This window comes from Erpetoichthys calabaricus, chromosome 7 (assembly GCF_900747795.2).
Source record: "Erpetoichthys calabaricus chromosome 7, fErpCal1.3, whole genome shotgun sequence".
In the NCBI taxonomy this organism is placed as follows: Eukaryota; Metazoa; Chordata; class Cladistia; order Polypteriformes; family Polypteridae; genus Erpetoichthys; species Erpetoichthys calabaricus.
The window spans coordinates 165,464,871-165,489,268 of record NC_041400.2 but is presented as its reverse complement, the minus strand read 5'-3'; the positions used below and the strand labels follow the sequence as shown (position 1 = coordinate 165,489,268).

The following is a 24,398-nucleotide window of genomic DNA, read 5'->3' as shown; positions in this document are numbered from 1 at the left end:
GATGGCGGGCGCTGCTTCCTCACAGAACAGATCATATTTTTGGCCACAATACTTGGGCTAGCATAGTTGGAAGACAGTTTCCTAGCCTTAAGGGCTACTTAAAATACCACTACACTATTATAATCCACTCAAAACTAGTTCAGTTCTTCCTTCCCCATTGGCTTCAATACATTTTGCAGAGTTTGATGACGTTCCCGAACATTTCCATGACATGGTGAAGTAGACTCACTAAATGTGATGACAGTTGAATAACCTACAAATGACCGCTCTTCTTTGTGAGTTTCCAAATGTCAACTGCTGTTTATTTTAAACTGTACCCTATCGCTGCCCATTGTCTGGATCACAGGGACGTAAAAATAAAAAATAAAAATAATTCAACCATTGACCTGTCAACCTGCATGCCTGCTCTTTTACATCTCTCCCTTTTCTTTGTCTGGTTCTGTCTTTTTAACACATTTCTCCCTCATCACTCGAGTCTCTCTCTGGAGCCACCATGGGTTCCTCCCCAGTCCTGCTTCCTATTCCCCATGGCTCTCCATGCAATAGAAAGGTATGCCACAAAATCAAAATGTCAGTAAACAAATCTCATATTACATCCATCCATCCATTATACAACCCGCTATATCCTACAGGGTTACGGGGGTCTGCTGGAGCCAATCCCAGCCAACAGAGGGCGCAAGGCAGGAAACTAACCCCAGGCAGGCCAGCCCACCGCAGTCTCATATTACATGTGTCACATAATATATATTTATCCAGTAATACATTCACAACAACCCAAAAATATTTTTACATTTATTTTGTTAAAATATTGTTAAATAAACCATTTCTGGAAAATCCTGTCATGCACTACAGTTAAGAAAGCTATAATAAAATCAAGCCTTTTGAATTGAAGACCGTTCTTCTCATCATTCTTGTTCTTTAATAGCTCTTTCATTTAATACCACAGCATCAGAGTCAGCATCCTTCCCAGTGCTCTAATAGGAAATCCTTACAGCCTTCTAAGTAGAAACACATATTTAATTGTAACTTCAATGGTTTCTCTCACTCTCTTTTTCTGCTTCTTGGCTTTCGCTTTACTATGATGCTTGCAACTTACTTTTTGTGTGTGTGTTCCATTGTGTACCACCTAGAAACCACTTTGTTGGTTTGGCAACTATATATTGGATTATCCTACACACAATAGATCTCCAGATGTGATAATGGATAAGAACAACTGGATGGCTGAGGTGTTCAAATAGGGTTAAAAGATATTCAGAAAAATAGGGAAAAAATAACAAGTTCTAAAGCCAGAAAAGAAAATACAGCTGAATTATAAAGCAGGAAAACAAAACTGGAAAAAGAAACAAAAAAAAATCCTAACACTGCCTTGGGTAGTTACAGATATCATTATTATTCACAAATGCTAAAACCCTGAGATATCAGAAGATGTACACCATCATGTTTTATAGGCAGAACAAGATAACACAACCTCCACCATCAAATGACTGGTAACGAGCATCTAAAATATCACAAAATGGTTGCAGAGCAGCAAGAAATGTATTTAAAACAGTGCCATGATAATATATTTAAACATTAAACAATAAACCAGAGGCAGCTGAGGGGTACCGGCGGGCCAAGCGTGTGGCAGCATCGGCTGTTGCTGAGGCAAATACCCGGGAATGGGAGGAGTTTGGGGAAGCCATAGGAAAAAGACTTTAGGTCGGCAACGAGAAGGTTCTGGCAAACCGTCAGGCACCTCGGGAGGGGAAAGCGGTGCTCCACCAACACTGTGTATAGTGGAGATGGGGCCCTGCTGACTTCAACTGCAGACGTTATTGACCGGTGGAAGGAATACTTTGAGGATCTTCTCAATCCCACCAGTATGTCTTCCTTAGAGGAGGCAGAGCTGGAGGACTCCAGGGGTAGCCCGTCCATATCTGGGGCTGAGGTCGACAAGGTAGTTAAAAAGCTCAGTGGTGACAGGGCCCCTGGGGTGGACGAGGTTCACCCTGGGTTCCTCAAGGCTCTGGATGTTGTCGGGGTGTCCTGGTTGTCACGTCTCTGCAACATCGCATGGACATCGGGGGCAGTGCCTCTGGATTGGCAAACCGGGGTGGTGGTCCTCCTTTTTAAGAAGGGTGACCGGAGGATGTGCTCCAACTTTAGGGGGATCACACTCCTCAGCCTCCCCGGTAAGGTCTATTCGGGGGTGCTGGAGAAGAGAGTTCGGTCGATGGTTGAATCTCGGATTCAAGAGGAACAATGCGGATTCCATCCCGGCCGTGGAACGCTGGACCAGCTACACACTCTGGCCAGGATCCTGGAAGGGGGCATGGGAGTTTGCCCAACCAGTCCACATGTGTTTTGTAGATTTAGAGATTTAGATTTAGAGAAGGGATTTGACCATTGAGGCATCCTGTGGGGTGTGCTCTGAGAGTACGGGGTACAAGGCTCGTTGTTACGAGCCATTCAGTCCCTGTATAGGAGGAGCAGGAGCTTGGTCCGCATTGCCGGTAATAAGTCAGACTCGTTTCCTGTTGAGGTTGGACTCCGCCAGGGCTGCCCTTTGTCACCGATTCTGTTCATATGTATTATGGACAGAATTTCTAGGCGCAGCCAAGGAGCGGAGGGGGTATGGTTCGGTGACCTCAGAACCTCGTCTCTGCTATTTGCGGATGACGTAGTTCTGTTGGCTTCATCGTACAGTAACCTTCAGCTCTCACTGGAGCGGTCGTGTGTGAAGCTGATGAGATGAGATGGGATGAGAGTCAGCACCTCTAAATCCGAGGCCATGGTTCTCAGCCGGAAAAGGGTGGAATGTTCTCTCCAGGTTGGGAACACATTACTGCCTCAAGTGGAGAAGTTCAAGTATCTCGGGATCATGTTCACGAGTGAGGGAAGAATGGAGCGGGAGGTCGACAGACGGATCGGTCCTCTGCAACGGTCTGTGGTGGTGAAGAGAGAGCTGAGCCAAAAGGCGAGGCTGTTGATTTACCAGTCGATCCTACCCTCACCTATGGCCATGAGCTTTGGGTAGTGACCGAAAGAGCAAGATTGCAGATACAAGTGGCCAAAATGAGTTTTCTCTGCAGGGTGGCTGGATTTTCCCTTAGAGATAGGGAGAGACTCGGAGTAGAGTTGCTGCTCCTCCACATTGAGAGGAGTCAGTTGAGGTGGTTCGGGCATCTGGTAAGGATGCCCCCTGAACGCCTCCCTGGGGAGGTGTTCCGGACATGTCTCACTGGGAGAAGCCCATGAGGCAGACCCAGGACACGCTGGAGGGATTATATCTCCCGGCTGGCCTGGGACCGCCTCGGGGTCATCCCAGAGGAGCTGGAGGAGGTGGCCGGGGAGAGGGAGGTCTGGGCTTCCGTGCTAAGGCTGCTGCCCCCGCGACCCGACCTCAGATAAGTGGTGGATAATGGATGGATGGATGGATCAAAAACATATAAATAAATATAATATAAACATCAAAATGAATAAACAACAAATAATCTATGTATAAAAATTCCAAAAATTATTCAAAATCAAAGGCCAATACAAAACTTCACAACATTAAAAGCTGAATTTGATATGAAATATAGTGTTACTGATTGTATACTCAATTATTCTGTATCATGTTTTTTGTAATGTAATATTATAACACTAATAAAGAGCCAAAGGTAAGCAAAGGTCAAGAGCATAAAATGACAGGCAGGGCATGGACAAAGCAAAAGAGAAAAATCCAAAAATAATACCAAGGTCAAATCACTAAACTTCATTTTATGAGGGCAAAATGCAAGATGCTAGAGTGAAGCACTTCTGTCAGGCTCTATCACTTTGTCTCTCATGAGACAGCGGCAAGAAGAACACTAACAAGGATAAATACTAATACTAACAGCGTAGATTAGAAACATATCTTGGCTCTCATCCTGACAGTAATTTAAAGTAGATCCTTGAAACTTGTCCTGTCAATATTTTAGACACAATAGAAATTGGATGAACTATGTTGGGTTAAATGAGTTGGTGTTTTTTGTGATTATGTATTCACATTGCCAGATGTTTCCATCATGAGTCAAATAATTTTTGAGAAACATTATAAAATGACATGACATGAGTATGGAATTAGATGCCATATCTAATCAACTTACATAAAGAGGCACTTCTTTGCAGCTCAACTCCATTGCTTTGTCATCTGCAAACAACAAGGAACATGATCAAAGTTAGATATATTCAAAATACAAATCAATGAATGGTAATATACTCACATATTTAAGCAATGTTTATGTTTATTTATTTTCATTTGATTGTATATATATACAAATGGTGTCTTAAACCCAAGACAGAAACATAATGAGCTAGACCTAACAGTGTGACATAATATCCTCAGAGACTTCTACACAGCATATGAGAATGGATGTTCATGTTTTATATAAGTTAAGAGGTTATAGGGTCATTATTTTATGTGTATAGAGTCAGTTAAATTTTTACTCTTTCTAAGTAACAAATTATATAAGTGCTCCTAGTAGTATTTGAAGCACTACTGAAGCAAGTACACATCTAAAGAAAACCTCATTACCAATTGGATTCTTCATCAACACTGCTAGAATTTGTGGAACCCACTTAAACACTCAGATGTGAGTATATGTGCTGTCAATAAATGACCAAGGCCACAGCAGCCAGTTAATAACAGAACTTAACCATAAAACTGACACAGTGCCCCGTATGCCATTGTGAAATTAAAATTTAGTCTAAACCACATATTGACACATTTCAGCTGTACTCTCCAGGTGTCCCTTTCAGCAAACTCCTATACTATTCGCTTCATGCACAACTCTTTGTTCTGAGTGTTCTCAACTGAAAGAACCATGAGTCTGCATTATCTGTTGTAATTCATACTGCTATGCAAATAATTCTTTATTAATGTAAGCTTTGAAAATGATTGAGCAAAATAAATCAATACAATGCAGTGCAAATTTCACTGAAGCTAACTATAATATTGTTGTAATGATTTATAAAATTTGCATTTGTATCTGCCTGTGAACTTATTCAGTGAAGACCACTATACAAAAATAAACAGAACTGAATTGAACTGAGTTCTCAACAACTAAAACCACGGTCAGCTCTTGAACAGTGGCAATCTCATAATTTTCCGTTGAAAGCTACTCAAAATGTTATCAAACTGGGTATTGAATTGGATTGGATTGGATATTCATGGTTTAGAGACAGGTCCTTTCATATCAGTCCACTAATGACCACACCATTCATAAAAATGCATCATTTCTTTCAGCTGCAAGGGGTTTATGGCTGTTTCAGTAGAAATAAATCTGTTATCATAAAATTATGATTCAGCACGATAGCTAGATGATGTCAAGGCAAGTGTTGAATATGTTCCCATAATTCCTGATTAGTTCCTCAATCTTCACTACCACCAAATTGCTGTTAGAAGGAGAAAGCCTTGCCATTAAAAGTTGTTTTCTCCACATTGTTATTATTTTGATTTGAGTTGCTAAAAGATGCTATAAATATATCCCATATTACATTTAAGGTTGTCCATAAATTACTAAGTAATCACATGATTAATCATACCCTAATTTACAGAATTTTAGAGCTCATTTGTGTGCTTAGTTATTATTACCCAAGAGATACGTTAAAGGGTATCCCCAATATATGTATCAAAATTAATACATAAAGAATAAAGAAAATATTTATAGGTCACACAATCACTGCCTCAACACCATTAACATCTGTGTCTGACTGTCTGTCCCTTTTGTGCTTTGAAAATTCATTTTGGTTTCTGACTCTCAGATTAGGCTTTCTGGTTTGGATTTTTGGCACTTTCTTACCGATTCAATTTTAGTATTTTGGATCTTGGGTTTTTCTTTTGGATCTCCTTTTTAGTTGTGTCCCATTTCTTTAGTACTCTGGATTTTTTTTCTGTTTTTTTGGAAATTTTATAAATTTGGTATTTTGAATTTCAGAATTAAATTTTTTGCATTTTAAACTTTGAATACTGTAGTTAGTATTTTTGGATTTTGTTTTGATTATACGTTTAATTTAATTCCATTTGTTTTTGTCCATTTACGTTTTTAGATTTTGAGATCAGTGCAACTCCCAATTCAGCTGTGTACAAAACACAACTCCCTGTTGCCTTTACGGCTTCAACAATCTCACAATGTCAGACTCGCATCTGATTTTTACAGACAGTTTTTGCAAACTGTAGTTTGCATCTAAGAAAAGAGCTTATTCATTTTCCTCAGTTCTCTTCCAACAGATGAACAGTATGTGGTTGTGCATAGTCATGTAGGATAATATTTTTACTGCCTGGAGGAAAAATTTTCCACACAACACAAAATAGAGATTCTGCAATGTAACAAGAGGCAGTATGGATTCAGATGATGACAAAAAAGTATGTATCACTAAACAATCCAAAACACAACTCATGTAAAATTGCAGTGTAAGGTTACTATGTTCAGTTTGCTAATGTTAGGTAAGGTGCATTATGATGCCATTCCAGGCTCTGTCATATGGTTTCGATATCAAACTGATGAAACCAGATGTCATTACCCATCAATTCTGTGAAGAAAGCCATCCTGTTTGAAAACATAGCATTCCAGAACTTTTAAGGAAAAATGTTGGAGTTCTCTGTCTGCCAGTGTGTCCTCCATTGGGAAACAAGCTTTCAGGTATTTCAAATTTTCAACTGTCACCTTAACCATGTGGTGTTTTATTCAGATTTCTGCTGACATTTCTGTCACTGTCACACATTATTTCTCTCTGTGGGGATTATCAGTTTTTTTTGTGTGTTGACCCCTACAGAGCTAAACTGCAGTGAACCAAGCTGATGTCTGTTTGCCGATCTTTAATATGCTGTACCCCTCACCTGACACTGCTATCACAAAAGCAGGTCTCTGAATATGCATGTAAAAGTCAAACATGAATATTAACCAAAAGTATTTCCTCCTTAGCATGTCTAAACAACATGTTTTTGTAAGCCATTTTCTAACACTAAACCAAACACGTGTGACATCAGGTCAGGTGACATCATTTTCCATTCAGGTTTTTAAAAAAAATCTTGTGACACTTGAGACAATATGCGAAAAGAAAATTGTGCAAATTTTAAAATTACTTGAGCTAGCTAAGGAGTAAATGTTTTTTCTTGTTTAGTTGTGCCACAGTAGCTTCTGACAGATCAATTTAAAAATCATATAGAATATACAGTAAGGCTAAACAAAAGAAATAAAACAAAAGAGAAAACTGTAAACATACATATCACAAAGGACCTGCCAACCTGACTCCTAAATCACCTCAAAAATGTGCAGCAATTACACAGTCTAACGCTGACATAGTGAGATTTTGGCTTTTATGCTTTAGACAGTCATTATTTTGTTAATAAACAAGCGACAAACCACTTGCAGTAAGTACAGTCTCACAAATAAAGTAGACCCCCGCAAATTCGCAGTTCAGGGTTCGCGGACTCATTCGTTCGCGGATTTTTCCTTAGAACCTAACTATTGTTTGTTAGCAAATATCTTCCGCAATTTTTTATGGCTTTTTTCGTGACAATACTGTGCTGTAGAGAGAACGGGAAGCAACTGCTGAGGAAAACGCGGTTTGGGATGGTGAAAGTAGCCAATCCGAGAGTGTTATTCATTTCTCCTTGCTGCTGATTGACTGCTGCCATGTGATACAGTAATGTATTAATGTATTAAGTTGAGTTTGCAACAAAATTAAAGTGATTTGGGGGCATACTGTATTTAGGATTGAAGCTATAAAAATAGGCATTTAAAATGCATTTTTTAACCACATCCAAAAGTCGCGTTTTTTCACAATTCACGGGTGCTCTAGGAACGTAACCCCCTCGAATTTTGGGGGTGTACTGTAGTAGTAAACATTGCAGTACAAGGAAAAAATAGGGAGCAAAGGACAAATCTTGTGTAAAGCACTTTCTTTCTGACTCCAGTTTGTAAATTGTAAGTCACAAAGTCACATCTAAGCTTACTATCTTGCTCCACTCCATTCACCACCTCTGCATACTCCTGAGCTTCTCTGACTCTTTTCACAATTCTGAATGGAAAAAAGTGCAAAGCGTGCACTGTATAAATGTAATGAATAGGAAGGCTCCCACAGTAACCATCCAACCTAGAATGGCACCAAAGATGTCAAAATATTCAAAGTACAAATTTACAAATTAGGAAAAAATAAAGGAAAGAACAAAGGAAGAGACAAAAGGGATTTGCTTTTGTCCAATTCCATTTTTTCTGTCCGCAATCAATTTTCTAACCTCTTTCCAATAGATGTTCAAATTTTGATTAATGACTCCACTATGTTTTGTTTTAAAGAACTCATTGCAAAAATGGAATAATGTTTAGCAGCACAAATAAGGCAGTTTCACATAGTTACTAATAAGATGATTCTACTCTGGATATTTTACAGATTATAACAAATATTCAATTGTCATTAAATTAATATATTTATGCTTGTAACTGTTGATTTAGGTAACTTAAAAATAAACAAATATAAGACATTATTAGTTATTATAAGTTAATAATTAGTTGTGTGTTCACAGCTAATTATTTTTTCTTCAAGCTCTTTTAGATTATCACAAACTTCCAATATTTAGGCTTTATCTATATTACTAAACCACAGTTAATTTATGCACGGCGGACACACCGAGGCGCATGCGCACTACGGCCTTGGCGCCCGCCCCAGAGTCCAGAGTCAAACGCAGCGGCTTCCCAAAACGCGGCGACTTCCCAGAGTCAGTAGGTGGCGCCCAAACAACACAACCTGTGAGCGCCCAAATAACACACCCTGTACAGTCAAACGCGGCGGATTCCCAGAGTCAGTAGGTGGCGCCCAAACACCACAACCTGTAAGCGCCCAAACAACACCACCTGTAAACTATGAGCGTGCCCACAACGTGCTTTTGACACAGCACAGGCAAAGGAGGCACGTATCGAAATGGAGGGAGCTCAACGATTAGTAATACAAACACGAGCCCGTATGGCTACGACCTGTAAACGAGCCCGTATGGATACAAACAATGAACGAGGGCACCCACACAAAGAAAACGCTTTAGTTCAAATACGGTTATTGAATTAAATGGAAACTTTACCATGCCTACAACCTGTGAACTACACCTGAGGTAAAGCGTGCACGCCAGGTTGTACAGCCGCCAGGACGCAACCGCCCACACCACCGCATATACCCTCCATGATATTTCATCACGCAGCGGCTTCCCACCGAGGCGAATGTTGCACCGTGGCGCACGCCCCAGAGTCAAACGCAGCGGCTTCCCAAAGTCAGTAGGTGGCGCCCAGGCAACACAACCTGTTCACTACACTTTCTCTAATCCACTGTGCCAGTAATATAGATCACATAACGGTCACAGACTCAAACCCAGCGGCTTCCCCGACTCAGTAGCTGGCACACGAACACCACAACCTGTAAATTATACTTGCTGTGCTCCACTCTGCCAGCAGTCGGTGTCAGCAAAGGCAACAGAATCACGTCTCCACAAAACGAAACCGCTTTAGTACAGATATGCTTATTGAATTAAATGACATTTCCCCAGACGCACCCACCCTCCATGATATGTCACCCATCCAAATATCGGACGGAACAGAAACTGACTGCCATTCTTGGATTTCCGATTCGCTAGCGAATCGCGGGCTTTCTTGTTTCAAATAATCTTAAGTACTGCTTTCTTATAACAACAGACTGTAAACATGATACAAGAATTTGTTTAAAAATAATCAAGTTATTTTCCTTTTAAAAACTCATTCTTGCTAGTCTGAAGTATCTTCTTTTGACTACATCCACACTGCCTGTCTGAAGTGACTCGAATCCAATTTTGCCTTATTTTGACAAAAGTCCAATGTTTTCAGGGCTGTGTGAACAAAGAAATCCAAACTTTTCAAATCTGATTAGAATTACTAATGTGGTCCTAGGTTGGAAACATATCCAATTCGCGGCCATACAACATGAATGAGAACAGTCAGATTGGAATTTATGTGGTTTTTTCCTTATGCACATGGCTTCAACAGTCAAGAGTGCAGTAAAACATCATTGGAAAAGAGCTTCAGCTGTGGCAACAGTCTCAGTCCCACTATTGTTGTCTCCTTTCTCGTACCAACACATCTTTTGGTGCAGCAGATCCCCTAAGAGCTGCAAAAACAGCATAAGCTAGCCATCTGGCTTTTTTTCGCTTTCTCGACCTAATCATATACAGTTAATCAACTGTTTGCCGTCATCTAGAGCAAAATGCAATGCATACATTAGCTAATAACGTGTTCATTTTGTTGGTTTTAATACTGTGTATCATCTGACAAATACTGTATGAAGTTTTTAGTTCTTGTTGATGACTTGTGCACTAACATATCAATGTGCACATGCACACCGTTTCAGAGGACAGATGTATTCACATTACAGCTAGATACAGGTTACTTGTACTCATGAATGTGAACCATCAAGAGAGGCAAATCCAATCTGAGTAAAAAATCGTAACTGAGCAATGCAGCTTGTAATGTGAACTTGTCATAATGTTTAACCCATATATTATTAAAAAATATAACAAAACAGAAAATATACACAAATTTCATATGCACTGAACGTCTAAAGATGAGCAATGCACAACCTCTTGAAGTGAGTATTCTTAAAATTAGTTTAAAGAAATTTCTGGTGTAGATGACAGAAATTTCAAAAAATGGTAAATATTTCTAAGTATCTGATTTATGGCTACTTAAAAATCACATCTACTGCATTATACTAATATAGGCTTAGATGCTTCTGATGTCACAATCTAACAATATTATTTCAGTATAATATGAAGTAGACTGGCTCTGACACCAAGTTATCCTGAACTGGATGAAGAGGGTTCAAAAAAACATAATGGATAAAGTATCAAGTAAGTCAGCCTATGTATGTGTTTCAGAGGTGGGATGTCCCTTATGAGGAACCTGCATGCTCACCTTATGTTTGCATGGGTATTCTGATAGGACTGAACATACTGACCAGTTTGTTGGCTCATTATGACTGAATGAATTAAGAACCATAGACTATTCAATCAAGCTGATGACTTGTCTTAGTATTGTGGTAAGAATGAATGCCAGAAAATAAAAAACAGTCAAATACAAAACTGATTCCAAAATAGAATTACAGAAATATGTCATAATGACTGATAAACAATCTAAATGATGTTAAATTTTTCATATCTTTACAGTGCCAGTTTAATTTCAAATCAAGTATCACTGAAACAATAAATAAAAGGGACTGTTCATGATGTGGAATGTGAATAAAAAACAGTCTACATTCCTAGTTCCATCCACATTTTTTAAAAAGAATGTAAAACTGACTCTATAAAAGGCCAAATTTAAAAGCAGGATATGAAAAAGCAAAACACGCTTTATGTATTTTCCTGTAAACAAGCTGGTTGTACAACACGCTCCAGACCAGGGTTTCCTGTACACAGAAAAGTATCCTTAATTAATCCTGCCTTTTTTCCTGCACAGGAAAACACAATAATCAACATTCACCATTGGTTCACAGCTTTATAAATTGTTGCTCACTGTATTAATCAAGTGAAAAAGGTCTAAACTGTTAACATTCAAAATGTTCTTGTTACATTTAGACAAAGGCATTTTTTCTGCAAATGTGACTCACATGTTTAAACCAGGTATTAATACTTGGTCATCTGCTGTATGAACTTCATATTAACCAAACACAACAATCTAAAAGCCATTTCACGTTTTCAAACCACACTTTCTCCAACACAATCGGAGTCATTGATGGGGCTAATTTTTGCTCACAAGCTGGGGCATGTGTCTGAGCTTGCAAAGTTACTTTACTGCAGGTGTTGAGTACTAATGAGTATCCAGGGGCTTGAGGCCAAAACATAAGTTAGGGCATTCTTCTTTGAATCTAGATTTTGACAAAATATTTGCTCAGAGCAAATCACAAATCACTACACAAGAAGTTAAGTTACATTGAAGATAATATCCACCAAACTGTGCCCAATCAATGCATACAAAAGGAAGACAAAAACCATAAAAGAACAACCACTTTAATGGGAATTTTTGAATTTATTCACATATCGCCTTTCACGACTCATTTGATAATGACATCAATGTGAAAAAACATGATAATCATTCACAGTTTGTTGGGGCCTGGTCCACAGGTAGCTTTACCAGATATTTTGTTTTGAAAAAGCAGCACAGCAAGAATTTCCAACTTTTAATAAATTACACTTTGCCGGATCCTTGAACTAAAATTCAAAAATTCTGTCAATCCAATGTTAAAATACAAACCTGGGAGTTGAATTTGCAAGAATTCTATCAATCCAATGCTAAAATTCAAACCTAGGATTTGTTTTCAGAAGATAGCATTACAAGTCCTATTATAGGAGGAGTGCCCAGTAGATTAAATTACTGAGGTGTGTTAGTGGTCAGTGTCTTGCTGTTGTGTAACTGATGCCCTAGAACTTAATTAATAGGAGTTAAGACTGTAGTTAAGTTCAGGTGTGTACTGCAGGCTATATCCATATGCAAAAAAGGTAACATTTTACTTTAGGTACTGCACATGCATCCATTACTCATATACTTTTATGTTACAAGACCTTAAGAGAGGTTTTTTTTAGCTTTAATTATGCATGTAAAGCATCAGTAAATTGGTTAGTAATCTTAGTGCAGTGTGGCATATTAATAGCCATTGGTACACTGGCAAAATTGCTTTTGAATGTTGGGTTCACATATCTTATACTGACGTATGCCATATCAAGGGAAATATGTCTCACTTAAGCCATTTCTGATCATTTCAAAGCGAAGTTATTTTAGAAGGTCACATTGCATAGGTCAATAACCACTGTATCAATGCTTTGTAAGCATTATGAAGACCAAAAGAAACCTGTGTAAAATCATGTTACATAAGAGTAAAAAACTAAGAAATGCATTTTTGAAGTATCTAAACTAAAGTATTATTCAAAAAAAAAAATTACTGAATTGGAAAGCAGTTCAAAAATGAATTCTGGATCAATACATTTTTTAATTATCTGTCCTTTCAAGGACTTTTAAATTTGAAGATATGCAATAAAGGACAAAACCTCTGAAAAATTAGCATCAGTATTAAGAGGAAATAAAAACTTTTAAGATTGCAAAAAATGTACAAATTGCACACAAATTGACAGTAAGCCTACACAACACAGATTGTCCCTCACTCCACATCACATTTGAGGGACTGAGAGGAGTAAACAATCACCCTGTTCATCACAATATTTTACAACTTATAAAGAGATATCAATAGATTTTACAGCTCATATTCAACAATTACAACTGAATGTGTCATCTAGCTCAGTGGCAATGCACTAAAATCCATTAAAGCTCTCTTACAGCTGATTTTTATGAAAGCACATAATTCATTTGCTTTTTAAAATAACATGGAGATTAGCTTTTTGCACAAAGGCAAATTATGTTGTGGCTATGGAAATGTATCTGTCATTATACAAAGCAGCACTGTACCAGCTACAAAGAAATACATTTGATAATTCAGAAGAAATATGTGCAGGACAACAGCTTTCGCCTCTTCACAATTCTCAAATTTATTCTTCTGGTCATTCATTTTAATTTTGTTGTCCACAAACAGTGTAACATTATTTTTATGAACGTTTTACACTGATTTTTATTTAACTTTTTGCAATTACTTATCAACACTTAAAACAGAAATAAATAAATAATAATAATGTTGGCTTAGGTATTCTAAAAAAATTATAAGCTATGCATATCTTTATATAAAGCTACTGCATACAATAAAATTGATTAACAAAATAATCTGTTAACAAAAAGTTTTAAATATAAATGCTACTACTATATAGAAAGGAGAATACCCACTGATTACTCTGGCTATTGCTTCAAAACATTACAATTTGAAAGTCAGTAACTTTGTTGATTTTGCTGTACTTAATTTATTTTTCACCCTTTATTTTTTGTTAGCAACTTTGTTTATTTTCCTGCACTTAATTAATTTTTTACCCTTCATTTTTATGATTTACATTTTGAACTACATAGAAGTTGGTTTCACATTTTTTACATTCATTTTGCTTTTGGATTAGTTATTCTGTTTTATCACTATTTTATTTTTAAGTGGGCACTTCACTTTGAGCGTCTGTTACCATGATGAAATGGTTTGTTGTTAGAAGGATCTCATATCTCAGTATATCATGAGAAGTTTAGTGTATTTATAACAGTAATTAATTATGAATAACATACTTGACAATTTGCAAACTACTGCACATGTACCAAAGTACATTAAAGGATTTGATGCATAAAACTCTTGCCAAAATGTCTGAAATATTTTGAATTTGTACTAGTGAAGTTTACTGCCATAGACTCTTACTGAATTCCAGGCACAATTAACTAAGTTAGCTATGTAAGACTCACATGGCCAGCATAGCTTCTATACAACAGCAAGAAGTCCAGAATTAATTACTACGAGTGAAGGTTGTACTAATAATTTATTTCTATAGACCTAATGCACTTTCTGATGTTTATACATTCAGAGATTTTAAATTTGACTTCAATCTGACTCTGGATATTTCCTTCTAAGAAAATATGCGTGACTTCTTTTTCGACACAAAGAATGCACTCCAAATGCATATTTCATATGTGCGTCTTTAAGTTGTCTTGTCTGGATAAATATAGTTACTTGAGTCTAGGAGCATCAATATTTAAGTGTAAAAATTAATTTACATGTCCTCACACAAAGGTGTAGATTACGCAACAAGTCTTTATCACATAAAAGGAAAATTAGTATTTTACTTTAAAGTCAGCTTACAGTGAAGAGTGAAAATATAAACTTCTTTAGGAAATTACATATGTTCAGAAAAGGTCTTACAAGTTTAAATTACATAAGATTATAATTTTGATTTGTTGACTACACACACAATCACAACAGTCAATCTTGGTTTTTGAAATTAACTGTGGCAACAGAAACAGATATGGTGCATTTAACATAATTGCACCAAAACAAGAGCCACTGAACAAAGGAGTAGTTTGTTTCACTTGTTATACCTATGTTGTTTAACACATTGAAGCTTGCATAGCTTTCTCTGCCTCATCAACCCAGGGATATCTCTGACCGTGGATAAATGCATCAATAATCATTTTGCTTTTTTTTGACTATGAAGTACATTCTGGAGATATTTGTGTAGTGTATATAAAACAGCAGAATATTGGCCTACAAAATGCCAGCTTGATGCTTTATTTTCGTGGAATTTCATATAAAGAACAGCCTTCAAACTTTCATTATCATTATATGAAAATGTAGTCGTATGTGTTTTTAAATATATTAATTAAATTGAATGGTAGGCTAAATCACTGCATCAAACCACTAATATGACAACTTTTAGGACAGTCCTAGATTTCTGAAATAAGGCATTTCCACTATGACTGAAGAGAATATTTAGTTTTATCTCAAAATATGTGCGTAGGGGAGGCACTGTGGTAGTACTGATGCATATTAAGAAGACCAGAGTTCTTCCCTCGTCCTCCCTGCTTCATGTTTGCATGTTCTCCCCATGTCTGCATGAGTTTCCACTGGGTGCTCCGATTTCCTCTCACAGTCCAAAGACATGTATGTTGGGTGGACTGGAAATACTAAATTGGCCTTAGTGTGTGGTTGGGGTGTGTGTGTTTGTGTGTGTGTTTGTTCACCATGTGATGGACTGGTGCCCTGTCCAGGATTTCTTCCTGCCTTATACCCTGTGCTGGCTGGGACAGGCTCCAGCCTCACCCGTGACCCAGTTCAGGACTAAGTGCACTGAAAATGACTAACCTGATATGCCTGTGTTCACCAGTTAAATCCTTTGATAAAAAAGGTTGACATTTGCTTTATAAGTGAGTGACATATATTTAAAAGGGCAATGAGAAGCAAGTTTTTTTCAACAAATGCTTAGTCACAGATAAACAGGAATTAAAACCAAAACCAAAAAATCCTGAAAAGAAAATGCCTGAAAAATTAATATTCATGCAGCAAAAACGGACTTTCATTTATCAGAAACAAAGTGCAGACAATTACTGACCATGCTGTCCTCCCTTAAATGTGATAGCCACCAACCACATGACCAATAGTGACATCACAAGCAAACACACGACCTCAGCAAGACATGGCGACATAGAAACCATGTCTAAAATGACAACATCTTCAAGACATCAGTGATATGCTTCTAAATAATGATAAAATCTAAACAAAGCATTAACAATAAAAACAAAAAACTTAATATTGCAATGTAATCATGATTTACTGTGAAATTGTGACATTGTCTACTTGACTATTTAAAGTCTTTTCTGTGATCATAAATTTCAGTTATAAAATAATCTCTGTAAAGCATCACCTTAGAAATTCCTTTTTGCTAATGATTCCAAATCAAATACAAATAAATATTACAGCTAATATCAAATAAAAATCATATCATCCATTGAATGTCAGTTTTTAATAATCTTTTACATATAAAATCTGGCATAGTTGCACAGTGATTAGTGCCACTTCCTCACAGTGACAGGTGACTTAATTTGAATCCAATTTTGGTGATTAGCTCTAGGAGTCCAGTCGACAACAAAAATAACATTAATTCAAGAAACCCCACACAGGCAGGCCTGCTAAGCTCTCATCTGTGTCTTATTCGGTGTTTTGAGAACAAACATCACCATACTCAATCTGAAATTAATGTAGCAAATTGATATAATTCAGAAATTCATTATGGGATTACAAATTCCTAAAAATTCTAACTTTTTAATGCACAAATTTCCCACTCCTTTTTATTTGTTCGGCATTCTGTCTTGCTTGTTGCAAAAATACGTTACATATATTTAACATGACTTTTTTATAATTGTGCCAAATTTGTTACTGTTAATAATTTTTAACTGTTTACATTTGTTTAGCTTTCATGCACAGGATGTCATCATCCTGTTGCAGCTGCTCTTGTGTTCGGCAATTGACTGTTCAGAGTAGCTGTGCAAGTACACAGCCAGAGTCGAACTTGTGGGCGCCATGTGATGCCCTGTGTTTAAACTGCACTTTAGAAGAAGCTTAGCTAAACTTTGATGAATTGTAGACTACAACAACCTGAAGTATATTTTTTTTCTCAATTTAATATTGAAATTGGGAAAATCCATCCATCCATTATCCAACCCGCTATATCCTAACACAGGGTCACGGGTGTCTGCTGTAGCCAATCCCAGCCAGCACAGATCACAAGGCAGGAACAAACCCCAGGCAGGGTGCCAGCCCACTGCAGGGCACACACACACACACACACACACACCAAGCATGCACTAGGGACAATTTAGGATTGCCAACACACCTAACCTGCATGTCTTTGGACTGTGGGAGGAAACCAGAGCACCTAGAGGAAACCCATGTTTGCATGGAGAACATGCAAACTCCATGCAGGGAGGACCCGGGAAGCAAACCCAAGTCTCCTAACTGCGAGGCAGCAGCGCTACCACTACACCACTGTGATTGGGAAAATTGACTTTGTTTACTGAATTAAAATTCAATTTCTCTGCCTGTTTATATGACAAATTCAAGTCTGTCATTTGTGCTATGATATTTAAAGACATTTGTCATCATTTCTGTTAAATTTCAATGGTGTCCAGATTGCCAAAGTAAAATCAGTGGCACACACAAAAAGATAAGACAAAATTCTCAAGTAATCATGTAACTTTCAACAATGGGAAAAATGAGGACTTTGTAGGACACCTTTCCCTTTGATACAACTATTCACCTTTATAGTCTGTTATGGTCTTTTAGTAACATCCTTTAGTTTTTGCAACAGTTCAAAGTATTCTTAAAGCAAATATGTTGTGTTCACTGGCAAACCAATAATAGTCATAGTCATTCTCAAACCTGCTTACTCAAATTCAAAACATAAAGCAAAGGCCTATCCTGGCAGTACTGGACACAATGCATGAAAATGGCCTGGGCAGGGTTCTAGTTCAACACAGAGTCCACTCACATACACACACAGACTATGACAACTTAACCAAAACTGCAAGGCTTTGAGAATGTGGGAAGAAAACTGGAGTACCGAGAAGAAAACCACAATCCACATTCACATGGTGGATTTTAACCTAGTATGCTGTATCAGTAATATGGCAGTGCTAATCAGTGTGCGCTAATGTGACACCTAAGTTAAGAATTTTTAACTATAATGTATTTTAACAGAGTGTCCTAAATTTCTTAAATGAACAGCATTCACACTAACGGCCTTATGTTGACTGCTCAACTACACATGCAAAATTAAATAATTACTTAAAAATTAAAATAGGAGAAATAAATTATTTGTAAGACTAGGTGACAACTCTGTCTACTGAAAATGTTATAAAACTGTAAAATGTAAACATCAGAAAAAATAAGCTGTGGCACTAACAATACGGCTGAAATATTAACATCAAAGTGCTTTTTAAGATGTGGGTTTTTGCCCAGCATCCGGAAAGTATTCACAGCGCATCACTGTTTCCACATTTTGTTATGTTACAGCCTTATTCCAAAATGGATTAAATTCATTTTTTTCCTCAGAATTCTACACACAACACCCCATAATGACAACATGAAAAAAGTTTACTTGAGGTTTTTGCAAATTTATTAAAAATAAAAAAACTGAGAAATCCCATGTACATAAGTATTCACAGCCTTTGCTCAATACTTTGTCGATGCACCTTTGGCAGCAATTCCAGCCTCAAGTCTTTTTGAATATGATGCCACAAGCTTGGCACACCTATCCTTGGCCAGTTTCACCCATTCCTCTTTGCAGCACCTCTCAAGCTCCATCAGGTTGGATGGGAAGCGTCGGTGCACAGCCATTTTAAGATCTCTCCAGAGATGTTCAATCAGATTCAAGTCTGGGCTCTGGCTGGGCCACTCAAGGACATTCACAGAGTTGTCCTGAAGCCACTCCTTTGATATCTTGGCTGTGTGCTTAGGGTCGTTGTCCTGCTGAAAGATGAACCGTCGCCCCAGTCTGAGGTCAAGAGCGCTCTGGAGCAGGTTTTCATCCAGGATGTCTCTGTACATTGCTGCAGTCATGTTTCCCTTTATCCTGACTAGTCTCCCAGTCCCTGCCGCTGAAAAACATCCCCACAGCATGATGCTGCCACCACCATGCTTCACTGTAGGAATGGTATTGGCCTGGTGATGAGCGGTGCCTGGTTTCCTCCAGACATGATGCCTGGCATTCACACCAAAGAGTTCAATCTTTGTCTCATCAGACCAGAGAATTTTCTTTCTCATGGTCTGAGAGTCCTTCAGGTGCCTTTTGGCAAACTCCAGGTGGGCTGCCATGTGCCTTTTACTAATGAGTGGCTTCCGTCTGGCCACTCTACCATACAGGCCTGATTGGTGGATTGCTGCAGACATGGTTGTCCTTCTGGAAGGTTCTCCTCTCTCCACAGAGGACCTCTGGAGCTCTGACAGAGTGACCATAGGGTTCTTGGTCACCTCCCTGACTAAGGCCCTTCTCCCCAGATCGCTCAGTTTAGATGGCCGGCCAGCTCTAGGAAGAGTCCTGGTGGTTTCAAACTTCTTCCACTTACGGATGATGGAGGCCACTGTGCTCATTGGGACCTTCAAAGCAGCAGAAAGTTTTCTGTAACCTTCCCCAGATTTGTGCCTTGAGACAATCCTGTCTCGGAGGTCTACAGACAATTCCTTTGACTTCATGCTTGGTTTGTGCTCTGACATGAACTGTCAACTGTAGGACCTTATATAGACAGGTGTGTGCCTTTCCAAATCATGTCCAGTCAACTGAATTTACCACAGGTGGACTCCAATGAAGCTGCAGAAACATCTCAAGGATGATCAGGGGAAACAGGATGCACCTGAGCTCAATTTCGAGCTTCATGGCAAAGGCTGTGAATACTTATGTACATGTGCTTTCTCAATTTTTTTATTTTTAATAAATTTGCAAAAATCTCAAGTAAACTTTTTTCATGTTGTCATTATGGGGTGTTGTGTGTAGAATTCTGAGGAAAAAAATGAATTTAATCCATTCTGGAATAAGGCTGTAACATAACAAAATGTGGAAAAAGTGATGCGCTGTGAATACTTTCCGTATGCACTGTATGTATTATTCTTTTAAAATGAAAAACTAAACTTGTATTTTGAATATTTTATTTTGAACCCCTTTCCATAGATATTCAAATGATTCATTTCATTTGCATCGGTTAAGCTTGGCATATTTAAATGTCAGAACAGTATGTATGTAAAATTATAAAATGTTTTGTGCTTTAAATAACTCATCCAACTTATTATCATCAGTAACCTCTGAAGACAAGCAAAAATAAAACTTAATGACATCTAACATTCTAAAACAAGTATAAAAGATCAGATTTTGTGTGCAAGTAAAGCCGGTGAGAGACTAAACTTTTATTGTGTTTGATTTACACAAGCACATACGAATGTGAACTGCTTGATATCATTATTTAAACAATATGTTACAAGTTACCTTATATACACACATAAATATTTTTTAACAATTGCTGTTTGATTTGTTTACTTTATTTTAGGCTATGCTTAACAACTATTCTAAATGTATACTCTTTTAATATCTATATATATTTGGGTTGTAAAGTTACCAGACACTTTATTTAATAACAACATGTTGCTTACAATTCATAGTCCTCAGAAAAATCTTAATAAAAGATGCAAGATAGACTTGTGTTTTTTACTTGCTTAATTAAGGTACAATATATTGCCTTTACAAGTACCTAACAGGGGTTTAAACTTTTTTTCCATTTTCTAATGATGATTATCACTAGTTCTGGAAATCAAGCTAGGTTTCCCAAGGTCACTTAGGACTAAACAGCAGTCAAGTTGTCCAATATCAATCACAAATTGTTAATTATTAGCTAATCTCAAACTGTATAGACATAAATGTGAACTTAATGTTACTTTTATGTTGAGAATAGCTGCTTGAGGGCATTATTATGGGTTACAAGTAAAACAGTAATGTAGTATAAATTAAAGGAAAAGTGTCACATGCCATATTAGTTAGAAAACAAGATTGCCAGCCCAACAACTATAGTGCCAGTCCTTGATAATAAAATTCTATTTACTTTTAAATTACTTTGAAGTTATCACCTTTGCACTCTGAAGCACTTTTCACAAGATTTTTCTCTTAAACATGGTAAACTTGATTTGCTTGTCTGTTTTACTGATGGCACCTACTGGTGCTTGAGCATACAGTATTAATAATGTAACAAGATAAATAATTAATATGATATAGCACCAGCAAACCTGTAGACATCTTAAAATGCTTCATAAATGACATATAAAACAATAAAAAAACAGAAAAATAACTTATGGCCATAATATCTAAAAATATTTTTTTTAATTAAAATCCATCTTAATGTATTTATAAAAGAATTTGATAATGAGATTTCTTTGAATGGGTGGCATGGTGATGCAGTGGTAGCGCTGCTGCCTCGCAGTTAGGAGACCCGGGTTCGGTTCCCGGGTCCACCCTGCGTGGAGTTTGCATGTTCTCCCCGTGTCTGCGTGGGTTTCCTCCGGGCGCTCCGGTTTCCTCCCACAGTCCAAAGACATGCAGGTTAGGTGGATTGGCGATTCTAAATTGGCCCTAGTGTGTGCTTGGTGTGTGGGTGTGTTTGTGTGTGTCCTGCGGTGGGTTGGCACCCTGCCCGGGATTGGTTCCCTGCCTTGTGCCCTGTGTTGGTTGGGATTGGCTCCAGCAGACCCCCGTGACCCTGTGTTCGGATTCAGCGGGTTGGAAAATGGATGGATGGATGGATGGATTTCTTTGAATGGGTGGCATGGTGATGCAGTGGTAGCACTGCTGCCTCTCAGTAAGATGACTTGGGTTTGCATCCCGGGTTCTTCCTGTGTGGAGTTTATGTGTTCTCGGACTGCGACTCTGGTCTGGATTAAGTGGGTTAGAAAATGATGATGACCTTTCTTTAAAATAGAATATTATAATAAGAAGCAGTTGCCTGCTCGTCACATTATTATGGATAACACTTTAATAAAAAAGGTTTTCAGTTAGGGTTGCAATTTGAAAATTAGACTGTATAATACATTTCTTTCTGCACAATAATTTGTATAAAATGCATTTGTAAATATTGTCATTAAATATTACTTTGAGCTTATTAGTCAAGTTTAGAGAAAATCTGAAAATCCTACTTTTAATGTATAAAGCCATAAATAGCCAAAGTCCGGATTACCTATCTGAACTTATCATTACTTACAAACCAGTGTGCACATTAAGATCTCAAGATTCCGGTGTATTTATGATTCCAAAGATTAATAAAATAACAGTGGGGGGTGGGGTCAAGCTTTTAGTTACAGAGCTCCAAAACTGTGGAATGGTCTGCCTGCTACTGTAAGAGATGCCCCTTCAGTCTCAGCTTTCATATCCTGGCTGAAGACTCACTACTTCAGTTTAGCATACTCAGACTACAGCCACTGATTAACTGTGCATACAGCATCTCTGTTATTGGTCATCAGCACTAAAACATAAGTACAGTAATCCCTCGCTACATCGCGCTTCGACTTTCGCGGCTTCACTCTATCGCGGATTTTATATGTAAGCATATCTAAATATATAACAAGGATTTTTCGCTGCTTCGCGGGTTTCTGCGGACAATGGGTCTTTTTACTTCTGGTACATGCTTCCTCACTTGGTCTGCCCAGTTGATTTCATACAAGGGACGCTATTGGCGGATGACTGAGAAGCTACCTAATCAGAGCACACATTTAAAGTTCCTGTGTGCTGATTAGCTCAGCGACGGAGTGCTGCATTAACCAGGAAGTCTCATCTCACTCATTCAGCATTAATGTGCTCCTGCTACTGCTTCAGGGGCCGTGTCCAAGCGCCAATAGAAGATGCAAATGATTGCACAAAAGGTAAACGTTTTGGATATGTTGAAGGAAGGGAACAGTTACACCGCTGCAGGACACCATTACGGCATGAGTCCACGATTCTTTTTATTTAAAAAGGAGGAAAAGCATATAAGATCTACAGCCGCAGTGTACTTTAACCAGGGCGCAAAACGAGTTGCAAGTGGACGTGATAAGGCAGTAGTCTGGATGGAATCTGCTTTAGGGATTTGGATTGAAGACTGCCAGAAAAAGAACAACGGCAATGCTACACAGTCGCCTGAAGAGGCTCCTTTAGAAGAGCTGTAACGCTCTCCTTTGTTGTGCAGTAAAATTAAACTCATTGTTATCGGACAAGTCGTCGTGTCATTGTTGGTGAGTAACCATAATTAATTGTCTACGTACAGTACTTATTACATGTACATAGTTTAGTGTCACTGTACACACATTTTACTGTATACAATTTTTCTTGCATTATATGTATTTATTGCTGGAGGCCTGTCTGTCGTAACGGCTGTAACATATGTGATATCAGACACGCTCGATATCTTTAAAATAATATTTAGGTTTTACTGTATATAAACTGTGTTTACATACATAATTTCAACGAATCTTACCTAATATCTAAGAGAATAAAAAGAGTTTATGCTGTATAATTGTGCGGGAAATGTTTATAATAGTGTGGGATAGTTTATAAGGGCTTAAAATATATAAAAAGAACCATATGAACATATGGTTTCTACTTCGCAGATTTTCACCTTTCGCGGGGGATTCTGGAACGCAACCCCCGCGATAGAGGAGGGATTACTGTAATATGATAGTTATAATTTTTTACTAACCCTCACCTATTCTGTTTCTGTTCTCGGTACTCAAATGTGGCACTTGGTGTCACTGCCTACTGCCAAGTTGCCTGCCTACAAAAGGAAAAGTCATTGCTGACAGAGGAGCACTGGAATCGTCATGCAGAAGGGCCTTTCATCATACTGGCCGGCCCACCACTCATTCAGCTGTGAAATGGCCAGTGGGGAGAGCCAGCTTGATGACCAACATCTCCAGAACTCTAAACAAATCTGAATCATATTATGTGATATCATCTACTCTTGCATTTTGCTCTATACATGTAAAATTACTATTGTACTATCATATTGTATTAAGTGACTAAATGGAGTATTGAATTGTATTTACCTACTGCACGCCCAACCTACCTGGGAAGGGGTCTCTCCTTGAATTACCTTTCCCAAGATTTCTTCCATTTTTTTTTTTTTTTTTTGCTTACAAGGGTTTTTTGAGAGTTTTTTCTTGTCTTCTTTGAGAGTCAATGTTATGGGGGGCTATGAAAAAACAGGGCCTGTTAAAGCCCATTGCAGCACTCTTTGTGTGATTTTGAGCTATAAAAAAAATAAATTGTACTGCACTGTATACATGGAATTTATAGGTGCAATTTTTTCTAAATTAATGTTTATTCCGGGGCGGCACGGTGGCGCAGTGGGTAGCGCTGCTGCCTCGCAGTTGGGAGATCTGGGGACCTGGGTTCGATTCCTGGGTCCTCCCTGCGT

At 38.0% G+C, this 24,398-nt stretch overlaps 1 protein-coding gene across 2 annotated transcripts in view; it reads right to left on the bottom strand.

Annotated features, from left to right (window-relative positions):
* Positions 1 to 24,398, bottom strand: part of arhgef28a (Rho guanine nucleotide exchange factor (GEF) 28a) — a 281,479-nt gene that overhangs the window by 246,260 nt on the left and 10,821 nt on the right. For both annotated transcript variants that reach the window (XM_028805674.2, XM_028805675.2), the window contains exon 2: positions 4,110 to 4,153. In XM_028805674.2, the coding sequence (XP_028661507.2) occupies positions 4,110 to 4,142 (33 nt within the window). In that variant the 5' untranslated portion in view covers positions 4,143 to 4,153. The remainder of the gene's footprint in view (positions 1 to 4,109; positions 4,154 to 24,398) is intronic.